The sequence below is a fragment of the Carcharodon carcharias genome, chromosome 23, assembly GCF_017639515.1.
Source record: "Carcharodon carcharias isolate sCarCar2 chromosome 23, sCarCar2.pri, whole genome shotgun sequence".
Taxonomy (NCBI): Eukaryota; Metazoa; Chordata; class Chondrichthyes; order Lamniformes; family Lamnidae; genus Carcharodon; species Carcharodon carcharias.
Window position 1 is genome coordinate 18,850,423 of NC_054489.1, and position 25,323 is coordinate 18,875,745.

The window sequence follows — 25,323 nt, forward strand, 5'->3', positions numbered from 1 at the left end:
GACACTGTTTCTCATTTAGGATTTTACTACAGCATTCTGTGAACCATTGGCTTATTTGTGTATGAGTCATAGTGCCTGATTATGTTCTGTAATTTATTGTAGGTTTGTTTGGGTACTTTTAGGTGATGTCTATGTTATTATGTGGTAACTAAGGAGAGGGCTCATACATTAGTCCATTTTGGAGCAATCAATGTCATGGTAAAATGTGAGGAGTAATGAAGGCTATAATAAATTTTTCCAAAAATATATTTTATTTCTGAAATTTTAAAAGTGCATTATATAAGTGCTCCAATTTAACATTAAAGTGCAAAATCAAACAATTTCTTTCAATACAGTATGTGGCACTCTGAGGTGCACTTACAATTACAGGTTAGATATATTTACAATATTTATTTGGTACTAGACATATAGACCAAGGGGTTTTACATGGTTTCCAGCCCTTGGTTTCCAATGGTGGTAGGCCTTTCCCCACAGAGACTTTGCAGTAGCTGGTTCAAGCTATAGTACATCTCTCAGCATGAGATCCTGGACCTTGGAATGTGCCAAGTCCTATCCCACTTGAATAGAGTATAATAGATTGCAAACCCAGACGAGAGCTAGTCAGGTCCATCTAAAAGTACAAGGTTCTACTCTACATGCTTGTTCATACAACTCATGTTTTGTCACTTTATTAATGAAACGTTTTAGCATATTTTATTCCCAGAGCAAGAAAATAGACCAAACAGTAAAAAAATCTGCTGATTGTAACAGTGGACAAATGTTCAACTTTTTTTTTACATTTCCCTGTTCATTAGCAGTGACCCTTGATACATTTGTTTTAATTTTGCTCTATAAAGTTACTCTATTTTCATAACTAAAATATCAGTGAACCTTTTCAACTTAAAAGGCAGAATTATGGTAACCTCCAAAATAACACACAACGCACCAAATAAAATGTCCAAATATTGGCTGGGGTTTGGAAAACACCTCCTCTGTACATGTGCAATGTTATCGCACATGTGCAAAAGAACTGAGCCACAATACATTATGGAACAGATTCAACCAATTCCAGATCAGTTGTTTTCCCACCATGTGAACAGTGCTACAAACAATTAATAGGATTTTTTAAAAAAGGATAAATTATTGAGTGACATAATCTGAACAATGCTCATTTCAGATTGTAAAACCAACAAAAACTTAAACTTATGCAGATTGTCACATTCAAAAATGGAGTCAACAGTACAAGAATAGTGGCCCAGAGTTAGAGCTCTCACTCCTGAGCCAGAAAGCTGTGGGTTCAAGACCCATTCTAAAGACTTGAACACAAAACCTAGGCTGACACTCCAGTGTGGAACTGAGAGAAAGCTGCCATGTTAGAGGTGCTGTCCTTCAGATGAAACATTAAACAAAGATCCTGTCTGCCCTTTCAGGTAGATGTAAAAGATCCAATGGCACTATTTTAAAGAAGTGCAGGGGAATTCTTGCTGATGTCCTGGATAATATTTATTATATTGTAATGTAACTAAAACAGATTATCTGTTATCATATTGCTCTTTGTGGGTTGTGTGCAAGTTGGCTGTTGCATTTTCTGTATTACAACAGTAACTGCACTTCAAAGATAATTGGCTGTAAAGTGTAATGGGGTATTCTGAAGGGTGCTATATAAATGCAAATCTTTCAAGTAAACAATCCTGGAGAATACCAAGTTTGATCTCTGAACTGTGATGACTACAGGTTGGCCTCTGCATCCTTGGGCTTGTAAAGAGAAAACAAATTAGTCATGATTTCCATACCTGATTGCTCTCAAGGGACTTTGCTATTAATTGTTTGTGAGTGGATATTGCGTAACAACAGAATTGGTTTGCTGCTTTCCTGTGATCACATAATCTTGCTATAGAAAACAGGGAAAGGAGCTTTGTAAATCTCTAAGAAACTTATGCCTCCCTGTACAAGGGCACATCCCTACTCCTTCATCAAACTGGAGATGATGCAAAGAAGAACCACAAAGATAACCCCAAATATTAATCCCCATTATGAGTAAAGACTGTAGAAATGTGGCTCTCCAACAAATATTAATATAGCACCTTTAATGTTATAAAACATCCCAAGGTGCTTTATTATAAAATGAAGTACGACACCAAGCCACATAAGCAGACATAAGATAAGATGACCAAAAGCTTGGTCAAAGCAGTAGGTTTTAAGGCGTGTCTTCAAAGAGGAAAATGAGGTAGAGAGGTGTAAGGAGGGTATTTCAGAACCTTGGGCCTAGGCAACTGAAGGCATAGCCACTTGAAGCAATTAAAATCAGGGATGCACAATTGTAGATATTTCAAAGAGTTGTGAGACTGGAGAAGAACACAGGAATATGAAGGGGTGAGGCCAGGGAGGATTTGAAAACAAGGATAAGAATTTTAAAATCAAGACATTGTAGGTCAGAGAGTACAGGAGTGAGAGGTGGACAAGTTTGTAAATGGTAAAGACAAGATAAATCCAGAAGATTTACTGATTACAGTTTTAAATTTAATAGGAAAAAAGATAAGACTAGTAGGATTGTGGTAAATTATCCCTCCTATTCTTGACCTGTCTGCAGACTTTTACCTGGCGGGCCACAACACCTCTCCTTTATTGTTCAGCTGGGTGGGAATGCCTTCACCTGGTTCCATTCCTATTTATCCAGTTGTCGCCAGAACATTTCTTGCAATGGCTTCTCTTCTTGCTCCCATGCCATTATCTCTGGAATCCTCCCTGGATCTATCCTTACCCCTCTCCTACTTTTTTCTCATTCACAAGCTGTCCCTCCATGACACCATCCAAAACATGTCAAGGTTCAGATGTATGCTAACAATACCCAGCTCAATTCACCACCACATCTCCTGATGCCTCTACCTGCCTCTGATTAGTCACACTGTTTGTCTAACATCCAATATTAGATGAGCAGAAATTCCCTCCAATTAAATATTGGGAAGAGTGAAGTCATTGTCTTCGGTCCCTGCCACAAACTTTGTTCTCTAGCCACCAACTCCATCACCCTGTACATGTGCAATGTTTTAGTACATGCACAGAAGAACTCAGTCACAATACCTTATGGAGCAGGTTGAACCAATCCCAACCTGTTCACAATGCTAGTGTCCAATTTGACCCTTTGCTGAGCTGCTGACCCATATATACTCTCCATCATCAAGGCTGCCTATTTTCATCTCAATAACAATGTCCATCTCTGCTCTTGCCTCAGCCCATCTGCTGCTGAAGGTTCATCCATATCTTTGTTACCTCTAGATTCAACTCTTCCAATGCTCCCAAGGTCAGCGTCTAGCCTTCCAATTACCTTGGATCCCTGCACTCCTCATATTCTGGCCTATTGCACTGCCCTTATTTTCTTTATTCTACTGTTGGCAGGCTGCCTTCAGCTGTCTAGGTGCTAACCACTAAAATGTCTTCCCTAACCCTCCCTGCCAGTTGGCCTGTCTCTCCCCTCCTTTAAAGCAATATAATGACTACCATGTCAGTGGCTGATGTCTGGCTCAGTAAACAGTAACCATACTCATAAGTATTGGTGGAATAAGGACATTAGTCTGTGATATCGACACAATCAATGCAGAAGCACTCTTTATATCCTACAAATTTGGCCAAGGTTTGGGTGACATGCCCTAATTTCAAGATGCAGCATTGAGCTTTTCTTGATAACGCTCCTGCGATCTGCCTTGGGACAAGTTGTGACTAAAGGCACTATATGGATGTAATTTGTGATATTAGCCAAACAGACCAGTCAGTTTAATTTTGGTGGTGGGGAAACTTCTAGAAACTATAATTCTGGACAGAGGGACCTGGGTGTATAAGGACATAGATCATTAAAGGTGGCAGGTTGAGAGAGCAGTTAATAAAGCATGCAGTATCCTGGCTTTATTAATAGGGGCATAAAGTACAAGAGCAAGGAGGTTATGTTTAACTTGTATAAGACACTCAGGTACAAGTCTGGGTGCCATATTTAAAAGGGTGTGAAGGCATTGGAGAGCGTGCAGAGGAGGTTTATGAGAATGGCTCCAGAGATGAGGGATTCAGTTATGAAGTAAGATTGGTGAAGTTGGGACTCAATTCCTTGGAGAAAAGAAGGTTGAGAGGAGACTTGATCGAGGTATTCAAAATCATGAGGGGTCTGGACAGAGCAGATAGGGAGAATCTGTTCCCATTCATGAAAGAATGAAGAATGAGAGGGCATAGATTCAAGGTAATTGGCAAAAGAAACAATGGAGACATGAGGAGAAACTTCTCCATGCAGCAAGCGGTTAAGATCTGGAATGTGAACCTGAGAGTGAAACATAGAAAAATAGGAGTAGTCCTTTCGGCCCTTCAAGTCTGCTCCGCCATTCAATATGATCTTGGCTGATCCTCTATCTCAACGCCAAACTCCTGCTCTCTCCCCTTACCCTTTGATGACTTTAGAGTCTAGGAATCTATCTATTTCCTTCTTAAATATATTCAGTGACTTGGCCTCCACAGCCCTCAGTGGTAGAGAATTTCACAGGTTCACCACCCTCTGAATGAAGAAGTTTCTCCTCATCTCAGTCCTAAATGGCCTACCCAATATCTGAGATTGTGACCCTTTGTTCTAGAACCTCCAGCCAGAGGAAACATCATCCCTGCATCCTGTCTGTCCAGCTCTATCATAATTTTACACGTTTCAATGAGATCCCCTCTCATTCTTCTAAACTCCAGTGAATACAAGCCAAGTCAGCTCAATGTATCCTCATACGACAACTCTGCCATCCCAGGAATCATTTGGTGAACCTTCGCTACATTCCCTCTATGGCAAGTACATCCTTTTTTAGGTAAGACCACCAAAACTGCACAATACTCCAGGTGTGGTCTCACCAAGGCCCTGTATAGCTGAATAAGACATCCTTGCTCCTGTATTCAAATCCTCTCACAATGAAGGCCAGCATACTATTTGCCTTTTTAACTGCTTGCTGCATCTGCATGCTTGCTTTCAGTGATTTGTGTACAAGGACACCCACCATTGTACATTATATATCACCATTTGCCAATCTATCACCTTTAGATAATACTCTACCATTCTGTTTTTCCTACCAAATCGGATAACTTCACGTTTATCCACGTTATACTGCATCTACCATGAATTTGCCCACTCATTCAACTTGTCTAAAGATGGAGGCAGGTTCAATTGAGGCATTCAAGAGAGAATTAGATTATTTGAAAAGAAACAATCCATAGGGTTATGGGTAGAAGACAGGAGGATGGCACTAAATGCTCATTTGGAGAGCTGGTGCAGACATGATGAGCTGAATGGCCTCCTTCTGTGCTGTAACAATTCTGTGGCGAGTGGTCAGAATTTAATGGAGTCTTAGAGTGAGTCTGTGGAGGCAGTCATTATAAAACAAATACAAGCATATAAACAAAATACAGTGTGTGATGGAGAACTGAAATAAAAACAGAAAGTGCTGGAAAAACTTGACAGGTCTAGCAGCATCTGTGGAGAGTGAAGCAGAGTTAATGTTTCAAGTTCAATATGACTTTTGTCAGCTGTAGCTCAGATGGTAGCACTGGCCTCTAAGACCTGCAGTTCAAGTCCCACTTCAGACCATGAGTGTAACAATCTAGACTGGCGCACCAGTATTGTACTGAGAGAATTGTTGGAGGTGATATCTTTTCGATGTGGGGGGGGGGGGGGGGGGGGGGGGCGGGGGGTGGTGGCGGAATGCAACTGGTTTATTAAACGGGGAACAAAAACAGAAAATGCTGGAAAAATTCAACAGGTCTGACAGCATCTGTGGAATGAGAAACAAGAGTTAACATTTCCAGTCTGGATGACCCTTCTTCAGAGTTGATTAAATGGGGAGGTGGGATGGGGCTTACGGTCATTAAGAATAGATTAACCAGAGAGGTCAAATGGTCTTGCCCACCTGCACTTACCTGGTGGCTGCTCGGTGACGTCATCGAGGTGATAAAACGGCTCGACGTCACGGGGGTGACGTCATCACGTCACGTCAGTCGCGTTATTCCCACAAGATGGCGGCCGAGCACTGATCGGTTTGAAAAGGTGGGGGTGGGGGGGGAAAAGAGACCCGCCGATCGCGACCGGCACAGGATGGACGACGTGTCCCTGTCAGATTCCGAGAGGCTGGCCGGGGAGCGCTGGGCCCCCGTGGGGGCCGTGGCGAGCCCCGAGGAGATGGAGAGGGCCGGGCCGCCCGAGGCAGGTCTGGGCAGCGGGGTGGTGACGGTGATGGCGGAGAAGATGCAGCGGCTGGAGAGCGAGCAGGAGCTGCTGAACTCGTCGCTGCTCGCCCTCACTTCGCACTTCGCCCAGGTCCAGTTCCGCCTCAAGCAGATTGTCAACGCTCAGAGCGACGAGAAGGAGCGGCTGCTGAAGGAGCTGGAGGATTTCGCCTTCAAAGGCTGCCCGCAACCTTTCGTGACCCGGGCTCTGGACGGGCAGCAGCTGGACAATGCGGTAAGGAAGTACCCGGGACACCTGTTTCACCAAAACGTACCGCAGGAGCTTGATCCAAAAAATCTACCTTTTAATAACGTCTGCTCAAATTTAAATGCAACTAATTTGCTTTTGAAAAAAAGCCCAACTTTTTCCCTATGAAAAACTATTGGGAAGTTCGGTATAACACGATGCACAACAAACTAATGACAAATCTGAGGTGATGAAACCCGTCTGCTGGGTGCCCTTCCACTTTTCGCCACTATGGCAAGAATATGTTCCATTCTCCCCACCTACTATTTGCCAATTTGTAATTTGAGAGTGAGCACGTTGAAAATGCCCAAATCTGTCAAACTGACCTAATTCTAATTGCACGTTCATAATTGAAAACTTGCTGCAATCAAAGGTGCAATTCATTTTTAATTACTTTTGTTAGCCTTCACTGTCAGCCCCTTTTCTAGCTAGACTATTGAGATTTTAATCTGTATCAAATACCTATTGGTCATTGTAGTGGATTGAATTTCAGAGGCACTACCTGATTATATAAACCTAATCTGGCTATATGATATGCGTTCAATGTATCAGAATTCTCCTGTATAAAGTTCTGTAGTCAACTAGCTATTCTATTACCTGTCACCAGTTTCATGTGTAAAATTAGCTGTCATTACCACTTGTACATCAGTGGTGGTTCTGAATAATTGGATGGACTTTACTAATGTACGGAAGAATCTACTGATGCTATAAGAGTGACCTAACTTAATTTTGTGTCTGTATGTCAAAAGTATTGTGCAAATACTGCAGCACACATTTATTTGAGGAATTTGTCCAAAATTATTTTTTTGGTACAATTCATTAATTTAGCAGAATTGTTGCTATTATTCATGTGACCACTTATAGTTCTGTGGAAGTTACAAGAATGTATGAAAACTGTTGCATTCAAAATATAATACTTCTATTGGAAAGCACATTATATGCTATTGTCACGATATTATTTTCCAATTATTCTCTCCCCCCACCATTAGGTTCCCCAAGTGCAATATATTCCCTAGTGGAAAGGTTGGCAGGTGACTCTGCTAACACTGCTTCAAAAATACTCAATATCTTCAAGTCACCTGAACAATTTCTCCATAATGGGAAGTGATTAAGCCATGACTGGGGCTCTTATTGATGACCCTGTTAATCCAAAATATGTCAAGAGTGGTTCTTGACTAGCACCTTAGAAATCTGTGATACAGCTTGTTAATAGACCAGTGAGCCCCTGAATACTCATTAGCATTTTTAAAAAAATGTTAACTGCAGAATGTATTTTTTATTCGCATGCTGAACAGATGTTAACATGTGACTGTCCTACCTCAGATTGTATTATGTGTATTCAGCATATTGACACTTAATTATTACAATGGCAAGCAAGTTGTGTTTGTACAGATGTACTGTATTTCAAAGTTTGAAATAATCTGGGTGCTACCTGTGCAATTTGGATGTTGAAGATTTTAAAGAAAGATACACCATAATTGAGAGACTGCATTAAATGATCCTAAATAAACCCACATTGCCTTTATGACATGCACAATCCTTTTTCCTGAGCAATTAAACTTTATTTTTCAAAACACTTCAGTACTGGATGTGAAGTTGCACTGATTGGAATTCTAAATGTTTTTTTTATTTCACAGGATGTAGGCATTGTTGGCTAGGCCAGCATTTGCTGCCCATCCTTAATTGCCCTTAAGAAGATGGTGGTAAGCTGCCACCTTGAACCGCTGTGGTCCAAGTGGTGTAGATGCACCCACAGTGCTGTTAGGAAGGGAGTTCCAGGATTTTGACCAGTGAAGGAATGGCAGTTGTTGGTGCAGCCATTGTAGTGGTTTATGACTTGGAGGGGAACTTGCAGATGGCGGCGTTCCCATGCATCTGCTGCTCTTGCCCTAGGTGATAGTGTTTGCGGGTTTGGAAGGTGCTGTTGAACGTGGTTTGGTGAGTTGCTGCAGTGCATTGTGTGCTTAAGTGGTGGAGGGAGTGAATGTTTAAGGTGGTGGATGGGGTGCCAATCAAGCAGGTTGCTTTGTCCTGAATGGTGTCAAGCTTCTAGGGCAGAATTTTACATTGACTTCGGGACCATAAAATCCCACCCCTTGTGTTGTAGGAGCTGCACTCATCCAGGCAACTGGAGAGTATTCCATCACACTCCTGATTTGTGTCTTGTAGATGGTGGACAGGTTTTGGGGAGTCAGGAGGTAAGTTACTTGCTGCAGAATTCCCAGCCTCTAACCTGCCCATGTAGCCACATTGTTTATAAGGCTGTTCCTGTTCAGTTTCTGGTCAATGGTAACCCCCATGATGTTGATAGTGGGGGATTCCCCACAAACATCCCCACTTCTGATCTTATAATGGAGGTAATGTCATTGATGAAGCAGCTGAAGATGGTATGGTATAGGACACTACCCTGAGGAGCTCCATCAACCATGTTCTGTGACTGAAATGATTGACCTCCAACAACTGCAGCCATCTTCCTTTGTGCTAGATAAGAAATCAGCCAATGGAAGAGGATTGTGCTTGTTGGAAGCTAATCATCTCAGTCCCAGGGCATGGCTGCAGGAGTTCCTGAGGCTAGTGTCCTATACCATAACATACTTGCTATTGCATTTTCTGAATGGTTGGATCCAAGTAGTTTAGAATGTATAAGATATCAGCAAGATAATCAAAGTTAATCTTTTAACCATTGTTGGAGCATTAAACTTGGGGAAAACAAATGTATTTTGAATGTTTATTTGCATTGTGCAAGTAAATTTATTAAAATTGTAAATGCAAATCAAATATTCAGAATCTTGCTGTTACTGGATGTTTGAAGCAAAAACCTACATTAAAAAGGAGAAGCTGAAAAGAATGGAAATCTCTCAAATGGAAAAAGTGGAAATATACACTATCACTTGGCATCTGTAAAAAGAAAAGGCAGGTTATGGCATTTCAGGTCTGTACTTGGATTTCAACATTTTAACAAAGTCCTGAAGAGTATTAACAAGTTTCTTTTCTGTTTTGCTGGCTGTGCTCTTTATTCATCTCTCTCTCTCTACTACTACCCCCCCCCCCCCCCCCCCCCCCCCCCCCCCCCCAAACCCCACCACCCCCACCCCACACACCCCGGTCAACCGTAGTGATGTCCTTTTACGATTTCTAAAGCAGACGAATGACTGATTTTCCATTAGCCAGCTTTGTCCTCAATACCAAGAGCTATCCAACCTGTCTGCTTTAGTGGAATTGCTGCTATATATGATACGTGTGATATTCAGGGTAGTATCATAAGCTATATCCAAAAAATTATCTCAGACATGACGTAGATCTACAAATTTTTCATTCTCACATTTTAAATTTTTAAATGGCTATGATATTTTATATTGGGCCTTTTACAAAATCATGATGCATTGCATTATAATTTTAATGCGAAATATTTTTAAAATATGGCAGTCCAAGTCATAAATTACAATGTTCTTTGGATCAAAGAAAAGCAAGCACTACAATGAGAGATGCAATATATTTCAAAAATTATTCTTTAGGATTGCTGCTGTTTAATCCCAGTAGAGAATACCAGCAACCAGCCAATATTGAAAATTTTACCCAAGTAGCATAGTTTGATAAATAAACTGGAATGTAAAATTCAAAGAAGCAGGTTTACACAGTTTACTAACTAAGAAACACCTGAAGTTCGCAAGAAATTAATTGTAATATATCTAATGAATCTAATCATTTTTTTATTGATACTGCCTAACACAGGAAGGTTTGGTAAGTTTATATTCAAAGTTGAATTTTTTTGCTTAACAATTGAAAATTTTGTAAACATAGATTACTGGGTCGCTTTTCGCACTAAAAATTGAATTAAGTAACATGAGCCTAGATTATGCAGAGCTGTTTGATAGCGAGCTCTGTGTTCATGAGAGTGAACAGGAGAAGTACTTGCCATGTCAACTATGCTGCTTGGATCCCTCCTCCCAGAACCAGCAAAATTGTTCATGTGGTGAGAGCTTCCCCTTTTCTGCTCTCCCATTGCTGTGCAATCAGGTGTAATGGGGTCTTTAATGGCCAACTGAGTAATAACCATTACTAAACAACAGATTTGGCCCAGAAAGAGTTATTTTATATCTGTGGAATATTTTATTTAGTCTTTAAAATACTAGATTTTTAATAAGTTTTTAAGATATATCCCAGCATCCACCTTCACTCAACATGCGTGTCCCATGTTTTGTTTTGCTCTATGTAAAATTTAGTGCCAAAAACACTGAATTAACTGAATTTGAACCAACCAACCATGATTCACAGGTAGTAGACTACAATGTGCATGGCTCAGGAACCACGTACATTTGGTCTTTGAATATCTTAAACACATAGCTGTAAATGTGAAGTTGCTTGCCTGCATGAGCATGTACTGGGACTCTTGATGTTAAGTCAGATAAGTTTTAAGTTAATTATATTTCACTCTTGTTCCGTTGAGACCTCTAAGCTTTTGAACTCCTTCCCTTCTACAGTCTGCGGGGTTTTTTGTCTGAAACAATCTGCCAGATTGATACTGGGGTGCAGGAGCAGGGTAATTCGACTGTTCTATTTCAAAATGTGAGGGAGGATACAGCAGGATCCATTAGTGTTATGTTACAGACTGCACTGGGGGTGGGGTGGTGATGACTGGACTTGGGGCCAAGGCAGCATCAGTTGGGGCGTTGTCTCGGGGCTCGTACTGTTGAGATTTGCAGCAGGCACAGCTAGGAAGTGCAGTGCTGCAGTCAGAGTGCCGTATATTGGATATGTGGGGATTAGGGGTATACTCCTACTTTGGTTTCCCATGTATGGGCCTCAACCTGCTGGGTACAGGGATGAGTGGATGTGGTGCCATGTGCTAGAGAAAAATGTACCATGCTTGAAGTCATCATTGGGGTCAGATGGTGTTCAGTGGCCAATGTCCGTAGAATCAGGACTGAAAGAGGGTTAGTGACAGCAAATAGAAGGTGGATTGGTTAATTCACAGAGAGGAACAAAGTGCCACATTGTGGGTGGGAGAGTGAAGGAGTAAGGACAGTTGTATGCCAGTGTGAAGTTGAATGAAGGAGCGTAACAACTATGCGAGCATAAAATTGGAGTAGAGCAGATTTATCCCAGCATGGAATTGGAGAGGAGCAGGGGGAGGGCTAATTTGAACAGGGGTTGGAGTAGCAGTCTTGTCCATTATTTCTAGTTTACTGTATTCCATATTTTAAAATTGCAAAATTAGGGAGGATGTTCATAAATGCTTAGATAAAAAAATTAAATTGATATTTTTAAAGCTATCAGAATATTCAGCATAGAAAGGGTTAAGTGCAACAGATCTGTTATCAGCTGGAGTGCATTAATTGTGATAACTTTACTATTGCTTTAGATTATTGCTTTTTCCTGTCCCAAAAGCTTGTATTTATTAAGTTTTCCCTGTAGGATATAACTGCATGTATTGTTTTGTTAACTTTCATTGTGTTTTCCAGCTTGGTTCATTTAATCTAATTCAGAGTCAGTATTCAAACTTTCTGGGGTTCTTTTTGATTAAGTGAAAAGTTACATTTCCAAACAATTTCTTTGGTTTCTGTGCAATCTATGAATATATATTTGCTTATGAACAGTAAACCAACAGTTTTCCCAATGCTTAAACAGTTTGGATAGAGCCCACAATTGTGTATTTATTTTTTCATGTCTATTTGAAAACACACTGAAGAGGTCAGTTTGATTTTTGTTTCTTTGTTTGCTTCTCAGAGTGAAAGGGAGAAACTTGAACGACTTGAGGCCCAGCGGCAGCAACAGAGGGAGCTGATCATACAGCTAAAGACGCAGCTGGATGACTTGGAGACATTTGCTTACCAGGAGGGCAGCTATGAATCCCTCCCCCAGTCAATAGTCCTAGAACGCCAGCGGGTAAGGCTTGTAACCAAGTACAATTAAATCATAATGTACTGCAGACATACTTACTCATTTCATTCATGATCAATTTAATCTAGAGGCAAAATCAACCAACAATAACTGTACTAAGATTTCAACAGCCTCAAAGTGGACTTGGACCTTCCTAAGCGTAAGATAACCAGCAAATAATGTAAAGGGTATTTAATGTGCTTCAACTAGTTAAACTACCAGGGTAGTGGAAAACTGTAACTACCTCCTCCAAAGGGATGTGATGGTATAGTGGTATTGTCACTGGACTAGTATTCCAGAGACCCAGAATAATGTTCTGGGGACCCGGGTTTGAATCTCACTATGCAGATGGTGGAATTTGAATTAAAAAAAAAAATCTGGAATTAGAAGTCTGTAATGACCACAAAACCATTGCCGATTGTTGTTTAATAAATTAATGAATTAATTAAAAATCTTGTTCCCTAATGTCCTTTAGGGAAGGAAATCTGTCATCCTTACCTGATCTGGCCTACATGTGACTCCAGACTCACATCGATGTGGTTGACTCTTAAATGCTCTCTGAACAAGGCAATAAACACTGGCCTAGTCAGTGACACCCACATCCCAGGAAATAATTTTTTAAACAGCTGTTAAGACTAGCTCATTTGAACATTTCAAAACTGAGATTTTGTTATATAGGGTTATGGCACCAAAGTGGGTAAATAGAGAAATGATCTAATTAGCACACTAGGTTTGGAGAGCTGAATGACCTACCTGAGTCTATATTCCTAAGTAACATCAGCTAAAAAAAACACTTGTATTTATATAGTGCCTTTCACTTAAGGATATTCCACAGAGCTTTACAGCTAATGAAATACAACAATGATTGCACTTCAAAAGTAACGTAGAAAGCATAGTAGCCAATTTGTGCACAACAAACTATTACAAACAGAAATGAAATAAACAACCAGATCATCTTTTTTACTGACATTAAGTGCGGGATAAATTCTGATTAAGATAGGAGGAGGACTCCACTGTTCCTCTGGGATCTTTTACATTCACCTGACAGGCATACAGAACCTAGGTTTAAAATCTCATCTGAAAGATGACACTTCTGACTGTGCAGCATTCCCTCAGTGCTGTACAAAAGTGCCAAACTAGATTATGTACTTGTCTCTGGAAAGGGGCTTGGACCCATAATTTTCTGATATAATTTCTTTCTGAAGTAATGTCACTGAGCCTAGGCTGACACATGGTGTTGGGCTCTATACTGGCAAGGTACCAGTTTGCAGCCACAATTTTCCACATATCAGATATATATTGGGATGAAAGGAGAGGAGGCCCAGGCCACTTGTCTCAGCCCGTAGGAGCTGGAATAATCAGGGTAAACTTTGTAATGGTCAGTTACGTGGAAGAATTCTGGAAGCCAAACACTTGCCTGCCCCCTTTAAGTGGAAGTTATTCAGGGGACCCAAAAAGATGATAGAAAGATAGGGATAACAGAAGAAATGTGTGTTGATGGATGTCTCTTTTTTAGGTAATCATAGATGAACTGATTAAGAAGCTAGATGTAAATCTAAATGAAGACTTTAGCAATTTGTCACCAGAAGAACTCCGACAACGCGTCGATGCGGCAATTGCCCAAATTGTGAATCCAGCAAGAGTGAAGGAACAGCTGGTAGAGCAACTTAAGACACAGATTTGTGACCTTGAAATGTTCATCAACTTTCTCCAAGGTATGTAGAAGTATTGTGCTGTTCTCAATAGCGACTGACATTTTTTGGACTCATTGATCATAAGATCAATTATCCTATTTTTTAAAAAATGTAAAGTATTGGAACTAAAATCTTTAGAAGAATTAGTGTCTGACAGTAGTCAATTTTAGGGAACGCCACTCCGTACCACCTTCACCCAATCACATCCCACCCCACCACCACTCCAAAAAAAAATCTCCAGCGGTCCCTTATGCGATAAATGAGAGTCAACAGCATAATCAGTACAACTTATTTAAAGTGTTACTGTTGGCCTTTTGTCTTAAATAGAGAAAACAGCGCCATTCAACTATAATTGAATGATCTATTTTTTGTCAGCACATTATTGCCAAAGGACCTGTTACCTAACTCTACATTAATGTACAGTTTTCTCTTTCCTCCCCACCCCTTCCCCCAATATTTGTGTCAAAAATACAACCAACCAGAGAATTTGCCATTGTGAAATGTCTCTACTTGTTCTTTTCTTTTCCCCCAGAAAGTATAGAGGGCATCTCTGCATTATCAGAACCTATAATCTATTAACCAGAAAAGGACTCTGTTCAGCATTATGCATTTTATATTGCTGTGTGTTTAACTTGGTGAGTTTGGGAGGGGGAATCTGATGGTGCTCTTTCTAGGTTAATAGATCATGTCAACACATGACTGAGATTCAAAGGTCATAAGTGATAGGTGATGTGTAACTTTGATTCTGATCGTAAATTAATATGAATCCTGTTCATATACTCATTTTCTTTAAATCCCTGGAATTAAAATTTGAGCTTTCTCCCCTGTCAATTCACCAATATAGATGTTCCAACACAGTGGAATGTTTTAAAAGCCTCAAACTTTTCTGAAGCGGCCCCATAAGGATTTTGCCAGAGTAATGTGGTCTTTACACTTTTACACAGATGAAGTTGGAAGCCCTCCACAGCCTCAGAATGGAAGGTGTACGTGCACTGTGCATGGAGTGAATGAGCCTAAAGCACCAAGTGCAAAATTGTCAAGTGGAAGCCATCATGGTGAGGTCTAATTTTTGTGATGCATTTTATTTCTGGGTGTGAGGGGCTCTTGTCATACTTTTCATGGTTATCTTTTCATTGCCTTTGTCCAGAGTCTTCAGGTTTTAAATAGAACATTACATGATATCCCCAAAGTCAACAGTGTAATCAGTACAACTTATCTAAAGTGTTATTGTTGGCCTTTTGTCTTAAATGGAGAAAAACAGCACTATTCAACTATAATTGCGTGATCTATCTTTTGTCAACACATTATTGTCAAAGAACCTGTTAACTAACTACATTAATGTACAGTTTTCTTCTTTCCTCCCCACCCCCCTTCCCCCCCCAATATTTGTATGGATAAAAACAACTGCACATTTAAATAGCCTGATTTTGGAAGTAAAATCTAATGTTTATGACAATTATTTAGAAATCAGTAAATATTTTCACCTTTACAAAGTAATAACTCTGGAAATTCTAAGGGTTTCTCTGGGACCCATAAGTTATATACAAGTACAGAATATCTGTTGGAACAAAGGACTATTGTGGTTGCCACTGCACTTCAGCGGTAATTAATTCAATGAAACATTGAGTTAATGTGACAAGAGGAGACACATGCATATATTATCCAATTTCTGTTGGTGGAAATATATATTTCTAAACTGATGTTTCTGTTGTTTTACAGTGGATCAAGAAACAACCAGAAAGATGAGGGAGACTGGGTTAAACCTTGTCCGCAGAGCATTGGCAATATTGCAGATATTTGCTGTTAGTCAGTTTGGATGTGCTACTGGTCAGATCCCACGTGGACTGTGGCAGCCTAATGAAACAGACAAGGACTACAGTCCACTGCTACTGAAACTAGAGGGTGCTGTAGATAAAGTAAAGCAGCTAGCATTGAGTCATCAACAGCCTGACGAGCATGTGGTCAGCAGCCGTGACCTTTGTCTTGGGAAGAATGAACTTATAACAGCTGTACGAAAAGAGTTGTCAATAGCTCTCAGAGACCTGATGAGCCATGGTTTGTTTGCTTCCTCTCCAGGAATGAGTTTGGTCCTAGCACCAATTGCGTGCCTTCTTCCCTCGTTCACCACCTCTCCACAAATCATGCATCCCTGGCAACTTTTTGTGAAGTACTACAATACCAGAAACGGTAGAGCCTTTGTAGAGTCTCCTGCTCGCAAGCTCTCTCAATCGTTTGCCTTGCCAATGACTGGAAGTGGAATTGTAACTCCTAAGCAAAGTTTGCTTTCGGCAGTCCACACTGTGCTCACCGAACATGACCGTTACAAGCGCAGTGCAGATTCAGAATTTAAGGCCTTAATATGCATGGCACTGAATGAGCAGCGTTTGGTTTCCTGGGTAAACCTGATTTGTAAGTCAGGGATGCTTATCCAGAGTCACTACCAGCCATGGAGCTACATGGCTTCTACTGGGTTTGAGAGTACGCTCAACATACTCAGTCGTCTTAGCAACCTGCACTTCAACCTTCCAATCGACACTGCGGTTCGACAGTTAAAAAATATCAAAGATGCTTTTTAGTGTTTCCTGATGAATATATTTTACTCAAGATGTTATATTTTGTCCTATGAAAGATTGATTTAAATGTTCAGATCCATTGCAAATTAAACCTATGCTGCTCTTAGTTTGAATATCACAGCCTTGACTGAAAGTTTGAGGAATGTCTAATTGATGACTGGATCATTTTTTCCCCAAAGGTCAGTTACAATTGTATTTTAAATCAAAATTGTTAGTGACTGTGTAAAAGAAAAAAAAATTTTAAGACTGGATTTTAATATTTATAAAATAAGAAAAGTTGGCCATTGCACAGCTCATGTTGAAACATAGGATGTGCTGTTTTCTAACAATAGTGTTATCAACAATACATGATATGATTAGTGTTAAAGGAAGTAAATGTGACATTCACAAGAAGTGCACACTACTGTATATTGCAAAACTTTAAATCTGTTATAGGTAGATGGTTGAAATCCACTTTCAATAAAAGAAACACTGTAGGGAGTTATTGGGTTTTTTATTCTCCCCCTCGTTTTCTCTAAACACTCACAGCTAGCTTAGAACTGACTACCTTGATCACATGATCCTTCATAATTTCTAATCGTCAGCTAGACAGAGTAGTTTCTGCTATAGTAAGCCAAGTCATTAGTGTTGGAGCCTGGCTGAAAAGCATAAGTGCTTTTTGTAGGCAATAAAGTAGGCCAATAAGCTTCTTGAGCTTGTCCTGCCATTCACTGAGCTCATGGCTGATCTGCAACTTAACTCCACATTTCTCAGTACAAACTCAAAACTTTGTTTTTAATGACGCCCCAATGTTAAAGAATCTTGAGGTTCCAGAGCTTTTATTAGTAAGTTTGATAGAAAGCATTTTTCTCCTTGACTTTTGAATTTTATTTTTACCTTTTTTTTCATTGTTTCCCTGTACACACCAGTTTTGACCAATGAAGGTAGACAGGTACCATACCTTTGGGCCTGTGCAAGAGTTTTTGGAGGAATGAAAGCGCAGTTCAGGGTGGGCAGAAAGTAGCTTCAAGTTGTGAGCTTGATCTTTCATCTTAGATAACGTAAAGTGGTGAATTGCTGCACACATTCTAACACTCCATGGCATTGTGCATTAGAGCATCGTCCAAGCTGTGTAGCCTGTGTCTCAATTGTGCCTGGTGATATGTCTGTGTTTCTGTCATGCATAATAGCTTTGTATTTTCTGGGCAATGGGTATGACCTGTATACACTACTGTATGTGCCCTATGTTTTGGTTAGAGGAATGTCATTTTCTTTCAGATCTGATATTTCTGGAGGATAAGCAAGAACCAACTATATAATGCAATGGATGTGGATGCTATTAGGAAATTATCTAAAATGTTTTGGTTACAAATATTAAATATAGATTTATTTACAATTTATACATAAATATAATATATTCAGTTATGGTGTAATGTTCAGTGTGATTGTGATGTCCTGATATAAAATCAGGAATTCCATTTTTTTTTTGTCTTGCTTTTCCTCACTCCTTTTCTTAGTTGTGTACTCTGAGAAGTCATTCTTGTTTAATGTTGTACAGCATATGGCCAATACTGCTCTGTGGTATATAGAATATGAACCATATTGGAAGAAAAATGTTTACCAATTTTTCTTTCCAAAATCCCATTTTTTTCACTATTAAATTAACATGCAACCGTACATGTTTTGACCATTTAAGTGTAAGTAATTAATCACTTTATTGTGAAGTCATTGAAAATAGTATGAATTGATTTTGGACACATGTAGTTCATGCTATATTCTAAGCTTCATGCTTCATGGAACCCATACTAGAAGCTTGGAGGAAGGTCTAGTCATTAACGAACATTGTATAATTGTACTTGGTTACCATATTTGTTTAACAAGGCATACAACATAAATGTTTCATTCCTCTGGAACATTTAGGGTACACACTACATTAGAACTTAGGAATGCAAAAAGCATTTTTGTAATATTGATCTGAAAATTACTTGGTAAGCACTATCTCTGTTTTAAAAGAAATTTTAAGAACAGAAAGATATCCATTTCTGCGCATGGTTCCAAGTTATTTTCTTGCCTTATTAAGTAAAAAGGAATTCTGTTTTTTATCTTGCATGTTTGGTTACTTGAATTGTATGTATTAATTTGATTTTCATTTTGTTAAAGAGCTAAGCAAAACAAAACTGAAAAAAATCTCAAATTTAGTTTGATTGGTTATTTTAAATTTGTAATCATGTTTAGCATTCAGAAACAACTGCTGTTAATTTATTTTGTCTTTTCCGTAGAAAAAGCTGACCAACCCAGTATATAATCGAGTCAGAAATGGAATCTGGTTGCCACTGCTTGGAAGAAATATTGATAACAGCAAAGTCTGTATAGCTTAATTGAATTTACTGGAAAATTTCATTTTTTTTCGCAGCATAAGAAACCGAGTCACTAAGAGGAGACAATTTATAACTCATTCTGTTTTTTTTATTAAGAGACCAAAAATTCAATTCTCAAAACTCATTGATATATAAATGTACCCTTAGTTTTGGACTACCCTACAAGTACTTCTAGAGAAGTAGAAATCTTTTCTACCTCTACCCTACTGAACCTTTCATAATTTTCACAAGCTCCATCAAGTCACTTGTCAGTCTTTTCTCTTTTCGAGAGTAAAAAGGGGGTACAATTATCAATCTTTCCTGCTAATTGTACCCCCTCAATTCTGGTATATCCTTGTAAACCTTTTCAACACTTTTTCTAGAGCTCCTATTTTGTAGTCTGGAGACCAGAACTGTTAAAGTAATCAAACCAAGGTTCTGTACAAGTTTAGTATACCTTCTCTGCTTTTGAATTCTGTTCATCTAGAAATGAACCCAGATGCTTTGTTTGCACTTTTTATGGCTTTAACTTGCATTGATTGCTACTTTAACTGATTTGTGTATCTGTATATTGAGATTGCTTTGTGCCTTGGGCCCATTTAGATTCTTATTTTCCAATGAAAATGTGGCCCCCAATTCCCTGCACCAAAATGCATCAACTCCCTCTTATCTATATTTAAATTCATTTGCCATTTGTGGACATTATGCAAGTTTGTTAACATCTTTGAGTTTGGTGCAGTCTTCCTCCTGTTAACCATGCTTACCAATTTCTTGTCATCTGGAAATGAAAGTAGTTTCCCTTTGCAGCAACACATAACTAAAGTGAATGCAGCCTCAATCTAGTGTCAGGCCCTTCCTCCTTGTCCCACCTGACACCAAAGGAGGTAGTCTTGTTCTGCTGCACTTCAGCTCAATTTGGGTCTTGGGATTTAATTTGCACTTTCTCCAGCTAAAACCAATTGAGGTCTTCCAGTGACCTCATACTGTTTGAACATCTGTGTTATTTGTTTTAAGTCGATATTTTTCTCACACCAGGACTTGATAAGTAATCAAAACTTTTACTTCAGTGATTTACTGAATGAGGGAATGCTGTCTTTTGGTTGAGATGCAATAAAGAGCATTCAACTGCCTGTTTTGGTATATGTTTGGACAAATACCAATATCACCAAAAACCAAAAACATTAAATTGCTATTTACCTCATTTAATAGTTACAAAAATATCAATTATAGGCATGTTTAGGCCATTCGGACCTGCTGTGCCCTTTGATAAGATCATAGCTGATCTGATTGTCGTCTCAACTCCTTGCCAGCTACCCCCCATAACCTTTTGATTCCCTTTGTTAGTCAAGAATCTGTCTACTTCTGCCTTTAAAAAAAAGTTCAATGACTCTGCCTCCACTTCTCTCTCTGGGGAAGAGTGTTCCACAGACTCATGACCCTCTGAGAAGAAACTTCTCACCTCCGTCTTAAATGGAAGACCCCATACTTTTGAACTGTGTCCCCTAGTTCTGGTCTCTCCCACAAGGGGAAGAACCTCTCTGTAGCAACTGTCAAAATCTCAAAAGGCTAGTCTGCAGGTGCAGCAAAGTAATTAGGAAAGCTGATGGAATGTTATAATTTATTGTGAGGGGAATTGAATACAAAAGTAGGGAGGTTATGCTTCAGTTGTATAGGGCACTCATGAGACCACATCTGGAGTACTGTGTACAGTATTGGTCACCTTATTTAAGGAAGGATGCAAATGTGTTGGAAGCAGTTCAGAGAAGGTTTACCTGACTAATACTTGGAATGGGTGGGTTGTCTTATGAGGAAAGGTTGGACAGACTAGGCTTGTATCTGCTGGAGTTTAGAAGAGTGTGAGGTGATTTGATTAAAATATATAAGATCCTGAGGGGTTCTCACAGGGTGGATGTGGAGAGGATGTTTCCTCTTGTGGGAGAATCTGGAACTAGGGGTCACTGTTTAAAAATAAGGGGTCGCCCATTTAAAACTGAGATGAGGTGAAATTTTTTTCACTTGAGGGTCATGAGTCTTTGGAACTCTTTTCCCAAAAGGATGGTGGAGGCAGAGCCTTTGAATATTTTTAAGGCAGAGGTGGATAGATTCTTGGTAAGCAAGGGGGTGATAGGTTATCGGGGGTAGGTGAGATGCAGATTTCAGGTTACTATCAGATCAGCCATGATCTTGGTAAATGGCAGAGCAGGCTCGAGGGGCCAAATGGCCGCCTTTTGCTCCTTGTTTATATGTCCCCTCAGGATCTTACATGTTTCAATAAGATCACATCTCATTCTTCTAAACTCCAATTGATGCAGGCTTTACCTGTCCAGCTTTTCCTTGTAAACTAACCTCCTGATCCCAGAAATTAGTTGAGTGAACCTTCTTTGAACTACTAATGTAATTATATCCTTTCTTAAATGGACTGCAGTGGTTCAAGAAGGCAGCTCACCATAAGACTTAGGAGCAGAAGCAGGCCATTTGGCCCATCGAGTCTGCTCAGTCATTCAGTGAGATCATGGCTGATCCAATAATCCTCAACTGCACTTTACTGCCTTTTCCCCATAACCCTTGATTTCCTTACTGATTAAAAATCTGTCAAACTCAGCCTTAAATATACTTAACGACCCAGCCTCTATAGCCCTCTGTGGTAAAGAATTCCACAGATTGCCTATCCTCTGAGAGAAGAAATTCCTCCTCCTCTCTGTCTTGAAAAGGCAACCCCTTACTCTGAGATTATGCCCTCTGGTTCTAGACCCTGTCAATCCCCCTAAGAATCTTATGTTTCAATAAGGTGACCTCTCATTCTTCTAAATTCCAATGAGTATAGGCCCAACCTACTCAACCTCTCATAAGAAAACCCCTCCATACCTAGGATCAATCAGTGAACCTTCTCTGGAGCCCCTCCAATGCCAGTATAGCTTTCCTTAGATAAGGGGACCAAAATTGTTCAAAGCATTCTAGGTGTGGTCTGACTAGTACCATGTATAGTTTCAGCAAGACTTCCCTATTTTTATACTCCATTCCCTTTGAAATAAAGGCCAACGCTCCATTTACCTTCTCTATTACCTGTTGAACTTCTATGTTAGCTTCACCACCACTTACTCAAGGGCAATTAGGAATGGGCAATAAATGCTGGCATAGCCAGTAATACCCACATCCCATGAATGAATTTAAAAAGATACCAAAACTGTACACAGTACTCTAGATGTGGTCTCGCCAATATCTTGGAGAATTATAGCAAAACATCACTACTTTTATTACAAGGGAAATGGGATATAAATGACAACATTCCATTTGCCTTCCTAATCACTTCTACGTTTTTGTGATTCATGTACCAGGGCACACAGATCCCTCTGTACCTCAGAGTTCTGCAATCTGTCTTAATTTAGATAATATGCTGCTTTTCTACTCTTTCTGCCAAAGCGGACAAGTTCACATTTTTCCATATTATGTGCCAATCGCCAAATCTTTGTTCACTCACTTAACCTAGCTATATCCCTTTGCAGACTGCTTACATCATCTTCACAACTTACTTTTCTGCCTTTCTTGGTGACATCAGCAAACTTAGCAACTATATATTTTGTCCCTTCATCAAAACCATTGATGTAGATTGTAAACAGTTGAGGCCCTTAGCATTGATCTCTTTAGTATTCCACTTGTTATATCCTGCCAACCTGAAATACAATTTGAGAGAGCTTGCTCTGTAAAAATTTGCTGAATTTGCCCACTACAGTTGATATACTTCAGACATAGTTCATGGTTGAAGTGTACTTTGGGGTGTAAAATGGTGCTGTACAAGATGACTTGAATCTCATGGAGTCATCAGGGCTGGTAGAGAAGGATTGCTGGCCTCTGACTTACACTTGTGGGCTCTGACCTCACAATGGGAACTAATGCCTTCTGAAATTCACTTAACTGACGGTTAACTACAGTGCTTCTTAGGTAAAGAATTATCCAATAGATCTGCATTAAAGCCTCAGCATTCAGCTGTTTAGTCAAACATGTCGCTCTGCAGCCCACAATGGTTGCAGAGTGTACGTTTGCTCCAAAACTTGCTACTCTCCATAGTCCAGAAGGGAATAGAAAGATCCTGTTTACTCTTCAATAATTAGAAATGCCTATTCTGTTTTAATGGTGGGGGAGGGGAAGCTAACATTAGCTTCTGTAGTAAGCTGGCTATGCAATGTTATATCACGACATTTGGGGAAATTGGGACAGATGGAGGGAATGTGCTTCATCTGATATATGTATGATTTTTAATTTTCCTCAAGTTCCTAGTTTTAACTGGCTTTTAACCCTGAAATTAATGTTTATCATTTGATGTGAGTTTCATGGTATCTGTTCTTAAAAGCTTTTAACTGTACCTCCATGACAGCGTTGAGTGATATCCAAAGGGTTTTTCATCACCAAAAGTTAAGTACCAATTACAGCAAAATATGTAACACAATCTTCAATATTTAAAATAAACTATACACTGAATAGACCAATTTGTGAAAGGTATATGGTAGTATTTTCGTGCAACAATTAGCCTTAACGATTTTTCTCAATAATGAAAACAATTCTGTGAATGCTTCTTAGTTTTTATTTTAATCAATGTAAGTGAGGATGGCTAAATTGTAGCAGGAGCTGCAGTACAAGATCACCATATTACACAAATTAGTATGTTAAGATATCAATGTCCTCATTTAAGTTGTGCTGCTCTAGATATAGAATTCATCCAATTCATTGATTTATTTTTAAATCAATTATCACCAAATGGGGAATACACTACGATAGCACAAGATTGAAATAGAAAGTGGCCATTATGTTGTACATATATATATATATAATGAATAAAATGAATTTATTTGTCCCACAATCTTTATATTTAAACCATTGTCAATTTCTAATTTGTGAACTTTGGAATGATGGTGAAAGCTGCATAAATTTATAAAAAAAAACTTGTGTATATGATACTTAAGGTAAATGTATGATTTGGGATTTATTGTAATATCATGCAGGAATATAATTTTGTGGCATGAATTATTGCTGTATTTGAAATTTTGTCCAAGTACCAAAGTGTGTACACACAGAATCAATAAAATACTAAAAATATCCAATGTGTGCAGTTATCATAAGAACATGAGATGGGAGCAGGTGTAGACCATTTGAACTTGATCTGCTATTCATTAAGATCATGGCTAATCATCTACCTCAACTCCACCTTCTTGCACTATTCCCATATGCCTTAGTGCTTAAAAATCTGTTGGGTTCTGTCAGCAACTTGTTTAGAGAATGCCAAAGTTTCACAACCCTTTGAGTGAAGAAATTTCTCCTCAACTCAGTCATTTTTTGACTATTCTGACATTTTGATCCTGTCATAGATTCCTCAAGGGGAAATATTTTTTTAGCATTTACCCTGTTTAAGCCTCTTAAGAATTCTGTACATTTCAATTAGATCATCTTTCATTCTTCTAAACACCACAGAATATAGGCTTAGAATATTCAATCCCTCCTCAAACTCTCATCCCAGGAACTAATCTAGTAAACCTTCATGACATGCCTTCTAGGTTACATCCTTGGGTAAGGAGACCAAAACTGCACACACTACTTAAGGTGTGACCTCGCCAATTACCTGTATAATTGTAGTAAGGCATCTTTGCCTTTGCAATCCCTTTGTAACAAAAGATAACACATCATTGCTTGCTGCACCTGCAAGTTAACTTATTACAATTAATGTACAGAATACCGAGATCCCTCGGAATGTAGACATTTCCAGTTTCTCACCATTCAAAAAAATTGACATTTTTCCCCCAAAATATACTTTAACGCACTTTTACAAATGTTATGAATAAAATTTGGCATGAAATAGTGCCATAAGTCTCTTTCTTTCAATACAGTACATACGTTGCCTCACTAAATTTGCTATTACAGGTTATATTTAGTGTAATTTGCATTCTGTGTCAAACATATTCTGGTGCATACAGTCCAAGGGTTTTACACTAGTTCCTATTCCTTGGTCTTCTATGATGGGAGGGCCATAGTAGCCTTTCCCCATTGAGCTTTTGCAGCAGCTGCCTCAGGTTTTAATGTGTTTCAACAAGTAGTTCTGGCCCTTCAAATGTGTCAATCTGCAACACTCTGTCATCAGCAGCTCTTTGTACTGGAAGACCAGCAAATTCCAGGAAGACCAAAGAAGTCACAGTGATTTCAGTTAATTTGAATTGGTCTAGCAGTTGATGATTACCTTGGCCTGCATCCTTGGGAACAGCCTGTGGAGCACAGAGTTCTGCATTACAGAGCTGCTCTGGATAAACCTCCACAAAAGCCAGTGCTTCCCTTTCCAGATCTGCTTTGCAAAGACACATCCCAAAAGGAAGTGGGCAATGGTCTCAGCTGAATGG

The 25,323-nt window shown here is 39.3% G+C and overlaps 1 protein-coding gene across 2 annotated transcripts; it reads left to right on the plus strand.

Annotated features, from left to right (window-relative positions):
- The first annotated feature begins 6,010 nt into the window (after positions 1 to 6,010).
- rundc1 (RUN domain containing 1) lies at positions 6,011 to 20,645 on the plus strand. 2 transcript variants are annotated; one of them, XR_005941293.1, is made up of 6 exons: positions 6,011 to 6,448; positions 12,188 to 12,346; positions 13,857 to 14,055; positions 14,979 to 15,089; positions 15,754 to 16,786; positions 18,866 to 20,645. XR_005941293.1 is itself a non-coding variant. In XM_041173366.1 (5 exons), the coding sequence occupies exons 1-5, from the start codon at positions 6,083 to 6,085 to the stop codon at positions 16,608 to 16,610; spliced, it is 1,692 nt and encodes a 563-aa protein (XP_041029300.1). In that variant the 5' UTR covers positions 6,011 to 6,082; the 3' UTR covers positions 16,611 to 20,645. The 2 variants fall into 2 exon arrangements, 1 of the variants encoding a protein (XP_041029300.1); XM_041173366.1 differs by having other exon boundaries at positions 15,754 to 20,645.
- Positions 20,646 to 25,323: the final 4,678 nt, after the last annotated feature.

Coding starts and splice junctions, on each gene's coding strand:
- rundc1 (XM_041173366.1), top strand. CDS start 6,083: ATGGACGACGTGTCCCTGTCAGATTCCGAGAGGCTGGCCGGGGAGCGC. Junction 6,449..12,187: donor GGCAGCAGCTGGACAATGCG/GTAAGGAAGTAC, acceptor TTTGCTTCTCAG/AGTGAAAGGGAGAAACTTGA. Junction 15,090..15,753: donor GTCAAGTGGAAGCCATCATG/GTGAGGTCTAAT, acceptor GTTGTTTTACAG/TGGATCAAGAAACAACCAGA.